At 35.6% G+C, this 13,591-nt stretch overlaps 1 protein-coding gene across 8 annotated transcripts in view; it reads left to right on the top strand.

The window, feature by feature from the left end:
- The window catches only part of cno (adherens junction formation factor afadin), a 151,151-nt gene that overhangs the window by 115,180 nt on the left and 22,380 nt on the right, over positions 1 to 13,591 (top strand). For 6 of the 8 annotated variants that reach the window (XM_067787874.1, XM_067787839.1, XM_067787848.1 and 3 more), the window contains 5 exons: positions 5,087 to 5,208; positions 7,605 to 7,659; positions 7,721 to 7,962; positions 8,805 to 8,981; positions 13,037 to 13,502. In XM_067787874.1, coding sequence (XP_067643975.1) covers positions 5,087 to 5,208; positions 7,605 to 7,659; positions 7,721 to 7,962; positions 8,805 to 8,981; positions 13,037 to 13,502 — 1,062 coding nt within the window. Of the gene's footprint in view, positions 1 to 4,981; positions 5,009 to 5,062; positions 5,209 to 7,604; positions 7,660 to 7,720; positions 7,963 to 8,804; positions 8,982 to 13,036; positions 13,503 to 13,591 lie in introns of those variants that run through there. The other 2 variants (XM_067787892.1, XM_067787883.1) reach the window with 2 other exon arrangements.

Raw genomic sequence — 13,591 nt, 5'->3', positions numbered from 1 at the left:
AAAAAATCAAATAAACTAAAAATGTTCACTTATTTAACAGTGTATAAGTATAATTTCTAACTGTTATATATATTAGTCAGCTGATGAGTTTTATTCTGTAGCTGAGCAGTTTTAGATCTCGACACTTAACAAACCTCCGCCTATCAACAACTCGGCAAAAACAAATCCGTGCGTCATGCGGATGCGCCCCTCGCTCCGGTCGAGCGGGCTTTGGAGGGTTTTAATCCGTTGGGTATTATTATTATTATTATTGATAGAACAGCTGTTCTCTGTTGATATTTGATATGAGACTTTTGTGTTTTGTTGCGCAAGATGCGCACGGGTCCGGCTAGTATTAAAAAATTATTGAGCACACAACTCGTGTGTGTGCCATGCACATGCGCACGAGTCTGCTCTTGATTCAAATATTTTATGCACACGGTCGTATGTGTGCTGTTTAATTCAATACACGGGCTCATGTAAATGTGACGAGTCTAGTTGAAATGATGCACTTGAGTATGCTCAGATTTTTTAAAAAGCGTAGCCAGAGATCTCGATTCTGAATACCTCTAAGACGAAAATACCACCAATGCTCAGGCGATGCTGCAGTCATTAAAAATTTTGGAGTTTCCCCTCCTACATACCTACATATGTATGTACGTACATTTGATTGAAAAAATGAGTTTTTCCGACTGATTTTGAAAAAAAAAAATTCACATTTTTTGATTTTGATTTATAAACAGGTAAAAATTGTGCGATTTGTTTTTTTTTTTTTTTTTTTTTGTTAAATAAAAGTGCACACCACTCAAATTTTATTTTTTTACACAGCACACGGGTATGTGCATACATATTTTATATACAAAGCACACACATGTGCATGTACTTTATTCGAGTCAGTAGGAGCTGTTTGCTAAACTTTCTTCTGATAGCGCACAGCTCATGTGCATGAGCGTAAAATATAAAAATGTACTGCACGTGTGTGTGTTATTACGAACCCTGATCAGATTCAACTATTTGAATTTTTTGTTTTTTTTTTGTAATTTTTAATGATTTCTTTGATTCGTAACGAAGTTGTGGAGTTATTGTTAGCCATCTGCAGCTCATATATTTTACACTTTGCTTTTTTCCTTGAAACTAGAAAGAAATTCCCTTGTGGATTAGCCGAGTAACTATTTGTAAACAAGAGCGCTAATTCGTATATCACATGCTCTAATACTCCATTGCTATATCGACTTCCGGCGGCGTAAATTTCATGTTTAAAGACCAGTCTAACATTCAAGCTAACATACTCATATTACTTTGCAATACGTCAATGTATTTTAAGTTCGCGATGAATGCACGTAAATCATTAAAATTTACTTTCGTTTGAATTTGTTAAAATAAAATAAGTAAATTTTTATCTTTAATAATCAGATACGACGTTTTGCTAAAGAATCGTCGACATGCAAATACGTTCGTGCTCAAGTACCGCAAATGGTTGTATGTCTAGTTGATCGGTTCATATTAGTCAAAAAGGAAAAATATTCAAGGGGCGTACGCAAGTTTGCTGCAGTTAATCAAAATATTTAAAGTAGTAGTAATGTCTTACCTTTTTTGGAAGTAGTTTCGGCTGTGTTGGTCTTAAAATTTCCATCATTGCTTCAACCCTTTGTACGGTGACTATTAAACCGCACTAAAATGGCTTTAATTCGAATAAAAAACTACAATGCATTTTCTTGGCAGCTCGAAATTCAAGCATATTTTTATTTTCATCCTTTGTCGTCGAAAAATGTTTGTCCCTATATAAACTTTTTTAATGCTTTTTTAGTATGTTTGAAGCAACAAACTGATATTATTATCCACCTTCTAGCGTTAACTTGAAGAAAGAAGTGGTACTTTTGTAGAACTATTCCAATGCTTACGGCTGGGTTTTTATACTGTGTGTATGTTTTATGTATAAGTGTTTAACTGCAAATATGTATGTGTATGAATGCGAAATTTTATATATGCTCAGGGTTACCAGTTTAGTAAGTTTTTGTCAAATTTGATAAATAAAGTTGTGTTTCATAAATGGGGCAAATTACTGAAAATTAGATTGTTCGCTGTGAATGAGGGAGTGAACTTACAATGGGAGTTCCCGTGTGGGCCTCGTACAAAGTTGTTTGGCACGCAGGATTGTTAGTTACATTAGAAAACAGAAAAATATCAGCGACAATTTTTTACAGAGTTTTCGAAAAATGGTACAAATTTTCCGAAAATTTCCAACTTTTTATTTGCCGCGCTCTGAGTTTTTTGAGTATGCAGCTCTGTGGCCCATCAGTTTTAGTGTTCTAAAGTACAAGTTCAAAACAAAAATTGCGCGATTTTAGGCCGAGTTTCAAAAATGAATGCGAATATTAATAGAGTTCTTACTTTTTACTAAAATTTACTGGCCTGTAAAACTGCGTACTCAAAAAAATTTACAAAAATCCAAATAGAAGTTCGAAATTTTCGTATATTTTTCTCGAATTTTCGTTATTTTTCGGAAAACCTCTCGAGATTGGTTTGCATAGTTTTAAGTACAATATTCATAGAAGTTTTGACTTAAAATCTGGAAAAAATAAATCTGTTCGATAAAACTGCTATTTTTCTGTTCGCTGCTGCAATTAAAAATACTGTGTGCCAAAAATTAACAATAAGCACAAACAACTTATTGCGTGGCTTGTATGTTGTCAAAACGGAACCCTTTTACTACCTTATATTAAGTCCCTTTCATGTTTGTCCCCTCATTTCCATACGAATTTTTGATCCACGGAAAAGTCTTTTTCGGTAACTTCCCGTTGCAACGCGTTGAGCTAGACACTTGATACTGAGAACATAGTTCAGATCTGGGGGACATTACAATGCAAGTGAAAAAAAATCCGCTAGGTTGCGCACGGATCGAGATATACAGAAAATTAATTTTAAAATGCAAATTTGGTCACTTCGTTTTGTAACGTCGTCGCGTCAAGTTCGTTTTTCCCCACAACTCAACCGCGTGTTATAAAAGGACGTTATTCATGCGGTTGAGAATAAAATGGCGGATAGTGCGGGAATCGAAATGACAAAAAATTAAATTAAAAACTAAAAAAATTATCGTACTTGGATAAAAAAACATGGCGTCTAGTCACATATGGATAACAATTCACATCTACAAAGTGAAAAAACATGGCGTGTAGCGACATATGAAGAACAATACAAAGTAATATAGAGGAAAATTCTCGAAATTTCCTTAAACTAAGTAAATTGAAACTACAATTATAAAATTAAATTAAAGAATTGGCGATGGCGTTGTAGCTTTCGAGCTGGCCAAATAATTCGAATCTTATTCGACCTTCATCCGGTATTATTATATACGCACAATGAAATAACTTAAATATAAAAAAAAGTGGAATTTTTGCGATCGACTTTTAACTAACTTCTCGGTGATCCAGAGACTTGAAACTTAACACACTACAATTCGTGGAAAACAAAATTCCGCCAGGTGGGCGAACGAATCGATATAAACGAAAATCCCTGAAAATCCCTGAAAAAATGCAGGGAGTCTTGCGATCGATTTTTAAATAACTTCCTGGTGAGCTAGAGAGTTGAAACTTGGACCGTGAGTCAGAAGCCGGTAACAATACAATATTTTATCAAAAAAATTAACTAACTTCCCGGTTACCTAGAGACTTGTAACTTAGCACATAGTTCGAGACCCGGTGACAATACAATTTACAGAAAACAAAATTCTGCTAGGTGGCGCGCTAAGTGAGATAACTAAAAATCCTTGAAAAAACGAGGGGAATCTTGCAATAGATTTTTGCGTAACTTCCCGGTGAGCTGGAGATATGAAACTTGAGCCCTAAGTCAGAACCCGGTGACAATGCAATATTTTATCAAAATAATTCCGCTAGGTGGCGCATGGATCGAGATATTAGGAAAATTAATTTTAATTTTGGAATCTTTCAATCCATTTTTAACTAACTTCCCGGTTGCCTAGAGACTTGTAACTTAGCACATAGTTCGAGACCCGGTGACAATACAATTTATAGAAAACAAAGTTCCGCTAGGTGGCTTGCTAATTGAGGTGACTACAAATCCCTGAAAAACGAGGGGAATCTTAGTTTTAAATCTTTTCCAAGGACTATTGTTAAAGTTGTTTAGCCAAAATTCAACAAGACCATTTCTGTATTAAAGGAAAAATTGCCTTCTATTTTTTGGTCCATTTATATAAAGGTAGTCCTTAAAATTTTGTATGATCTTTTTATTTCTAAAAAACAAAAGAGGAGTTTGTTTAGTAATTTGGGAAAAATATTAACAACCGACATCAGGACGGCCAAGGTGACAGCTGTTTCGATTATATCTTGTAAATCCGTTCAAAGCCTTTTCTCCAGGGAGTGTGATTTGAACCCGCACTCTTAATATGGTTGAAGTATTACAAACGAATTCAGCAACGTCGTGCCTTGGTTATTGTAAACTTATCCCAATTGCCTTCTTTGCATATTTTATTCTTTACACAGTACATACTTCGTATATTATCAAGATTTGTGTTTGATTGGCAAAGCTAAAAAAAAAAATAATACGCTGCTATTTTTCTGTACGCTGCTTAACATCCCTTAAAAACTGATTTAATCCCTTGAAACTAGTTTAACTGTTAGTAACTAAAGAGTAAAACATATTCATTGAAAAAATTAAACGCAGTAAAAGCCGCAGATTTTTTTTTTAATTTGGTGTTTTTTGCTCTTATGCGTGGTAAAGAATGTTCGCCTTGGTGGCATCCCTGTATATGTTCTTACAATGTTGTAAGCTGCCTGCCAGCCAGCCAGACTGTCAGCATCAACAATTGTGTTGTTAAGTTTATGCTTATTTGTGCTTTGATTATAATTCCTTTCTTTGACCTGCCGATTTGTTGATGCAACATAATTAACAATGGCGAATGTATCCGATGATGATGAAATTTTAAACGCCCCTCATTTAGTATGAAATTTAAATTGGTGAATAGAGGAAGCCAACTGCCTGTGCTGCTATGGAACCATTTTCATATTTAAATGTACCACATAAGTTTGGATTGAATAATTTTTAGCTTATACCACAAATTAATTAGTAAAAACGATTTTTCTTCTTGCAGAATGGCTCTGTTGTAATGTTTGGACGTGTGGCCTCGTATAGATTTGTCGATTCGCCAACCGATGGACGTTATAATTTGGCGCTTTCCCAATCACAATTGGACTCGGCCTGCCTCTATGAAAGGTGAGTGAATAACAAAAAAAAAAAATGTTTAAATAATTCACAGTAAGCCAGTTTGTGCTATAAATTTGATGTTAAATGTAAACTCATTTTTGTTGTTTTATGTTTTGTAAAATTAAGGCAATTTTTAAGCATCAACGCAACCACCAAGAATCACTGCTTCTATGTATTTCTGTTTATATGTAAATTCTTTAATTTCTTAATGTGCAATACAGTCTTTCACAGCGCTAATGGGACAGTGTTGTTTTTTACAACTGTATATGACAGTTGGTATATACATATGTATATTCATGAACACTCTTGTAATTATGTCACAGCAATAGAAACATCACAGCGAAGTTGCAGCGACAGCTTCGAAGAAATCGACGTGACTGTAATTAACTATGACATCATCTGCATCTCGTTCACAAAATCGCTCTTTGCCTTGTCGCAGGCTCAATTAATGCTTTTGTCACAGTAACAATAAGTACGATAATATGAACAATTAATCTGTGATTTGTGCTGTGACTAATTAGCGCATAACCGATTTCTATGTAAAACTCAATCACAGTTTACTGCGCCATTTACTGCTACTTAGTCGCTGCACAATGGAAATTATTGCTAAGAGAGCTTATGTCTTGCGATTTAAATCATGCTACTCTCTTCGCTTTCCTCCCAGTTGTAGTAGTGGAAAAAAATCACTGCGACTAAGAAGATGCAAATCACATTTTTCACACAAATCACCTGCGGATCTACCTACTTTAATATAAACTAATTATTTTATTTTATATTTCAGTAAAAGTGAAACCAATAACCAATCATTTTTGTTTAACTTCGAAAAAACCAATTTTTTTTTCGGAAGTCAAGAAATCAAAAAAAAAAATTACTTAAATTGTTTTGAATTTGTATAAAGTTAAGAAAATAATTTTGTTCACATAAATTTTACCAAAGCAATTTACAAAAAAAGTATTTACAAAAAAACCAAAAGACTAGAAAAATATCCTTGAATTAGCATAGAATGGAAATGTACTAAAAAATTTTTTAAATTCCGAAAATTTATAAAAATAGTATAGTAGAAAATAATTAAAATGCGTGGTTTTGAATTTTCATAACTTTTGTACAAAAACAATTAAACTCAAGAATATTTTCAAAAAACTCTGAAATGTATAGAAATTTAAAAATGCACTCGAGCAAAAATTAAAAAAAAATTACGGAAAACTTTTTTTGAATTTGTATAAATATCGAAAGTAAGAAATGCACTTTTCGAAAAAATCTAAAAAAAAAAAAAATTAAGATTATTTTTGGTTTGTACAAAATTGAAAAAAAAAATATATATTCATAGGTTATGATTTCCTTTACAATTTTTTGCAAAAGCTAAAAACTTTAGAGAAGAAGTAATAAGTTTGGATATGATTTGGTCATGATTATGAAGATATATATGAATTTGTATACAATTTGTAGTCCAAAAATTATTCACAAAATTCTGAAATTTCAAAACAAAAAAACTTGGAAAAAGGTTACGCTAAAATTGAATTTTCATAAACATTTTCCAATGATTAAAATATTTTAAAAACTCCTGATATCTGAAAAAGAAATTTAAGAAAATACAATAACGAAAATGGTTTTGAATTTGTTAGAAATTTTTCCAAAATTTCTGAAATTTCCAAAAAAAACCTTGGAAAACACACGCTAATTATTTTACATTTATATACAATTTTTACAAAAAAAAAGTTCAAATCAATGATATTGGGAAAAAACCGAAAAATTATTACGAAAATTAAAAAAAAATTATACAAAAAATAAATTTTTAGATTTAAAAAAATTCTTTTAAACTAAAAAAATAAAATAAATTATGAAAATGGTTTTCGATTTGTTTTTTTTTTTTTTTGTTTATTCTGAAATTAAAAACAAAAAACTTGGAAAAAATTGTTTTGAACTTTTACAAACTTTTTACTGCAATAATTTTGAAGATCCTGATATTTAAAAAAAAATAAAGACAAAAAAATTTACGAAAACTAAAAAGAGTGAGATATGCACACTCTAACTTAACTTATTAAACAGACTGACCCACTTTTTTTGTGCGAGACTGCAGTGCCATTTTTTCCTTAAAATTTTTCATTACGCTTAATATATTTGTTGCTTTATTTGTGACAACCTTAAATATTATTAAATGCTATTTTCTATTTGTTGTTGCTTGTATCCGTTTATTTTCATAATCCATGTCTTCACCATGTTTTGTTTTTTGTAATCACCAACTCACATATCCCAAATCACCTCAATAAACCAATTAACATAAACACACACATATAAACAACTGTGCAAAACAATACGCACTGGTAAAAATCATATATGAACGATGAAAATGCGTCGACGCCTGTCAACTGTAACCAATTTCCAATACACCGCAACAAAAATTACAGTCGTTCACCAACTTCACCTGGGTCGTGGAACGACGATGAGGGCGGATTGAATTCTGTAAGTAAACAAAATATTTAAAATTTTAAAAATTTATAAAAACTTCCAAAAAAAATTTTAGGCTCACAAAAACGAAAGTGGTGGTGGCACCAGTAATGGTGGTGGTAATGGAAGTAATCATATAAGCACCACGGAGCATACGTTAGCTTTACGGGAACAAGAAGATAATAAACTGCGTGCGGGCGATCATCACAGTCATGCTAGCAGCACAGCTTATGATGCTCAAAGTATTGAGGGTAATTTGGAAAATGAAACCAAATCCATATCAAGCATGAAATCTGGTGGATCGAACAGCCAAGAAAGGTAATTTACTTTGAAAACTTAAAAACCCATTGATTTAACGCTTCTAAACGCTTCTAAATTGTGTTCTTTTTTCGAAAACACTTGGAATAGCTCGCAAAAATGGAATTATTATGTGAAAATATTTTAGCTTAATATTACGAACTAAAATTTTGTACCCAAAAGAAACTTTATAAACGAAAAAGAAAACCAAGACACTTTGCATACAAAAAGTACTCTCTTTGAAAAACCTGAGCACATCATTTTTATTTATTGATAGCTAAGTGGAAGATCGCTCTAATTCGGCTGTCAGTTTCAAAAGGCTCAAACAGCACATATTTGAAAATTGTTTATTCTAAAACTTGGTGAAAAAATTACATCTCTCATAGTTTGTTTCAAAAATGCCATATATCAAAGAAAAAGCTCATATGGGCGGTTGACATAAAATTTCTGAATCTGCGTATTCACACCAATTTGCCACGGTGGAGCATTTCTCAAACAATTTCTGAGGTTAACTAAATTTCGAAATATGATTTTATTCAAAAATGTACCGAACTTATGCTTTTTCGAAACTGCGCCCAACGTAGGGCGCTCTTCCTAGACAGCCATTTATTTATTTTCTTTTCTTTTTCATCTATAAAATTACATTCTCATTTACTACATTCATTCTATGTTTGTGTTGCATTTAATAATAAGTTCAGTAGTGCATTTTCTTTTTTCTTTTTGTTACCAGCGTATTACATTATTTGTAAAATTGCATTAAGTCTAAAGTACTTAACCCACATTTGTTTTAAAATCATACTCTATTTTTTTCTCGTTATTTAAAAAAAAAAAAATCTTCTTTGATATTTGTTCTCTTTTCACAGATCGCCGAAAATTGCCAGCGTTTCAGAGTCACAGGGACACGAAGCCATTTTACCCGCCGTCTTGGAATTTCCTGAAACACATCAAGAATTATTCCTTAGACATATTATATCGGAATTGGATGTTAATGCGCCGCATTTCAAATTAGCGCCAGTCTACTCACTTTATTTGTGTGCCAGGTAACAAATGTGCACGTTTTAAATATTTTTATTTTTTTTATTCAATCTTCTTTTTTGTGCATGTTTTGTAATGCTGAATAGTAAAAAAATGCAAAATGTGCTTTCAATGTTAATATGTTTTTTAAATTTTAAATTTGTGAAAAAAGAATGGATTGGCACCTTTGTAACATGAGCTCCCCATTTAATACTAATCTTAGTTATATAGTATAGGCTTAGTTAGCCTTTAGTTATAGCATAAACTGAGTAACAGTCCTTGGTGGGAAACTAAATTCGGATCTTTTCGAGGTTTAGCATCACCGATCGGGGAACTGGCAGGAAAACGTCAGCTTCATGCACACTTCCCTCCTTGGCATTCACCAATAGAAGCTACAAAGCCGGAAGCGTATGTAGTTCTATAACCGCTAAGAGATCCCGTACCGGTGATCATCTTTACAGAATAATTCAGTACGACAAGTAAAACCTAAAAATAATTTTTCTTTGTCCCGAGTTAGGGTAATTTTAGTCGCGATAAAGTATAGCGAAACGCAGCTCTTGCCAATGTTCCACATATTAAAACCCAAAAGAATTAATTGCTGACGAGAACCATCACGCCGCTAACACTCCCTTATACCTTCGAGTCCCAACTCAAAAGGGTTAATATATTAACTTCATGTTCAATTCTAAGGTCCGTCTATCCCGAAATCCCGACTTAAACCAATGAATTTCCTAATGCAGTAAGTACAATGTACCAGACATGTGCTCGATAAAGTGAAATAATGAAAATTACTGATACGTTTTATCTTTCCTATGACTTAGGATCTACACAGAAATGTAACATACCTTGCAAACCCCGTTAGGATATTTCTTGTATTGTAGTGCTGGCAGACTGAGTTTTTTTTATTGCCAATTAGTAGAGCAGATGAATACGGGGAGTATGACCTCAAACCTTCTTTGCTAGTTCGTTTTGCCATGTGCGCTCGCTTCGCTGCCGTTTTGTCTAATCTAAGAATAGTAGTAAAATAATCTCGCCATTGCATTATATATCACACTGGCTATTTAAATAAATAAATGTAAGGCGCGATAACCTCCGAAGAGATCTAAGGCCGAGCTTCTCTTCCAATTTGCGTCGTGTTCCTCTTGATTTTCTCTAGAAATTGGCTGGACGGGACCTACATGTTTTATGCCGACTCCGAACGGCATCTGCAAGACAGATGAGTTTTCACTGAGAGCTTTTCACTGCCGAGGGGTCAGGTCAGGTTGGGTGGTAGCTTCCCTGATGAGAGGAAGCTCACTTGGACAACATGACGGTCCGTTGTGATACCACATATAATAAACTAAACTAACGGTGACGTAGATATAACTACTTAGAGAATCGTTGGGTAGCAACGATAAAGTTCCGAATGATCCCGATCTCAACCTTGGATAGCTCCTCGGGAGATCCAAGTGAGTCACGACCAAAATACTTTCGCCTAGTTCTGGCAAAAGCTGGGCAGTCAAGCATAAAGTGATTTGGTGATTCCACCTCATCATCCTCCATACAGCTGCAGCAGGATGGAGTTTCCAATATATTGAGACGTACCGCATGGATACCCATGGGACAGTGCCCTGTCAAAACCCCAATGACCATTGATTGGTGAGCCTTAGTGAACCCATATATTTCAGCAGACCTCCTGCCATCCACTTTCGGCAAGAAAGATCTTGATATCCTACAAGACGTAGTGTCCGCCCAACGTTTGCTGAGCTGACTCGAGGCCCAGCTATGGAAGAGCAATCCACAGGTGGCTAGCGGAATCCCGAAATCCCTACAGCCATCTTCATCCGGTTCAGTTGTACCGATTCGGGCTAAGAGATCCGCTTGACAGTTACCCGGAATATCACTATGGCCCGGGACCCAGATAATCTGAATTGTAAAATAATTCGATGCAATCGCAAGTGTGGTCAGGCACTCCCAGACCACCCTCGATCGCACTGTAGTTGAGCTCAAGGCCTTTATAGCCGCTTGGCTATCAGAGTAGATGTTAAATTCCCTAACCGTAGTAGCGCTGGATAGCATTTCATCCACCGCATCCTTAATCGCAGCAACTTCCGCTTGGAATACACTGCAGTGATCAGCCAACTTAAACTTGCGGCTTACATTTAGCTCTTGACAAAAGACCCCCCCGCCAACCTTTCCGTCCAACTTCGACCCATCCGTGAACAAGTTAACCGGTCCCATGCCCCAGATAATTCCTCTTCTCCACTCCTCCCTCGGGGGAATGACTGGGGTGAAGGTTGTATAGGGAGCGGCCACCGGCATGCAATAGTCCGTCCTGTCCGGGATAAAGTCGAAACTAGTAAGAAGGCTAGAGTGTCCGAAATCAGAAAGCATATAACCCATATCACGAAGCCTGACCAACGACCGGGCCGCGGCTGCCTTTCCCGCAATATCTACTGGATGTATATTCAGCATGCCGAGGGGTGACCCGCTTAGAAATATTTTCTTCTAATCGAAAAACCTTATTTCTAAAATGTTGATGTTGCTTTGCCCTTGGTGTGAACCCAGGGCATACGGTGTGGTAGGCGGAGCACGCTACCATCACACCACAGTGGCCGCCACGGTGGCCGACACTGGCTATTTGCCTCTTCATTATTTGTTGCTGTACTCTTGTTAGATCTTCTTCTTTCTCCACTTTCTCTCGATCTTCTCTTCCACTTTTCTTATTTTTTTCCATTGTCTATGTCTTACTCTATATAATGAACTGCCTCCTTAATTCTCAACCTCTTCTCTGCTCCATATCCCTTTTGCTTTTCCTTCCTCTTTCTCCTCGTCTTTCTTTCGGACTTGCTCCCATCCGGCTACTTCGCGCCGATCCCTCTATTTCTCCTCTTCCATACACTCCTTCGCTATCTTCCTTTTTTGCTCCTTTTCCACACCTTTCTACCTAGTTCATCTCATTTTACATTCGTACTTACATACATTCTACATTTTCTGTCATTTCTACAATTGCTTCTTCCATTTTCCATTTCTCTTAGCTCCTTGTCGCCTTTGGTTTTCCTTTCCCTTCCTCTTCCTTCTCGTTTTTCTGTCGTACTTATTCTTTTCCTTTCGATTTCTCTTCTTCCAGTCCCTCTCCTTTATTCCCTCGCTCACTTTCTTTTGGAAGATTATTGCTTCCATTCCGTATCCCTCTTGTTTTTACAGTCCACCTTTTTTCTTTATATCCACTCCCTCTCCCTTAATCTATCTCGTTAACTGCCTCCTTCGCTTTCCACTTCCCTCCTGCTCTTAATCCCTTTTAATTTTCCTTTCCCATTCTGTTCCTCCTCGCCTTTCTTTCGTGATTGCCATTTTCCTATCGATTTCCGCCTTCCGCCATGTATTTCTCCTCTTCCACTTCCCCTTCCTTTCCTTTATTTCATTTTCTTCTTTTTCAATTCCTATTACCGTCGTTCGTTCTTTTCCTTTACAATACACTATACACTTTATCTCCATTTTCCGTGCCTTTTCTCTCTCTTTTTACCTTCCCACTATCCTTCTTCCTAACCGTTTTCTTCCCAGCTCTTATTTCTCTCCTCTCCCTTTCTGCATTTTAGTTTCCTCATTTTTGCAACCCTTCTGCCATTTGCTTTGTCTTTTTTTTCTGCCTCATCTTAACACTTTCTTCGCTTTCTCATCTCTACCATCCCTTCTTACTTCCCTCTGCCTCTCCTACTTATCTTCTTTCTATCTAGGATCATTATGCTAGATACTAGAAATAATATCAATATTTTGGGTCCTTATACCGAGGAGATTAAAACTGAACTCCTCTTCAAATCTGTGGCGTGCTGCTTCTTCAGAAGCTTTTCAGTGCACAGACGCTAGGAACGGGTTACCAAATGAATATCAAAGGACAAACTCACTCCCAGCCCCGTTTCTAATATGCCTACTTCATTAAGTCGTGAGCGTATGCTACTAGCGTTCCCAGATTTCAGTATCTGTAAGTGTCTCTTTGAGAGCCGACAAGACCGGTTAATTTAGGGTGTCACTGGTTAGTCAGCCATTATGTTTATGTACTGACCAAACAATATAATTTTTTATTATGTTTACTTTCTTACAGATACCGTGCATCAACACACTACCGTCCAGAATTACAGCCCACTGAACGTGCCCACAAATTAACAATATTTCTACATCATGTAGCCAATTTAATTTACACCGTTGTACAAGAACAATATTCCGATCCACGTATATTAGCCTTTTGGATGGCCAATAGTTCAGAGTTCTTACATTTTCTCAAATCCGATCGTCATATTAGTGCATTTAGCGTACAGGCGCAAGAAGTCTTGGCCGAAGGTGTACAAACTGCATTTCGAAATTTAGTGAATTGCTTTCGTGTGGAATTATCACAAACTTTAAATCAATTCCTGTCGGAAACTATTGATCATGATTCGGCAGCTGGATTGGTTCTCACAGTATTGGGTTCAGCAATGGCGTTACTGCGTCGTTGTCGTGTTAATGCAGCGCTTACAATACAATTATTTAGCCAATTGTTTCATTATATCAATGTCATATGCTTTAATACGGTGAGCAATTGAAAGTTTGTGTTGAGTTTTTTTATCTCATTTTTTTTTTTAATTTACACAATTTATGTTAAAAGCCGCCCACTAAAAGT

The sequence above is a fragment of the Eurosta solidaginis genome, chromosome 1 (assembly GCF_040869045.1).
Source record: "Eurosta solidaginis isolate ZX-2024a chromosome 1, ASM4086904v1, whole genome shotgun sequence".
NCBI classification, from domain to species: Eukaryota; Metazoa; Arthropoda; class Insecta; order Diptera; family Tephritidae; genus Eurosta; species Eurosta solidaginis.
This window is presented reverse-complemented; position numbering and strand designations above follow the sequence as displayed.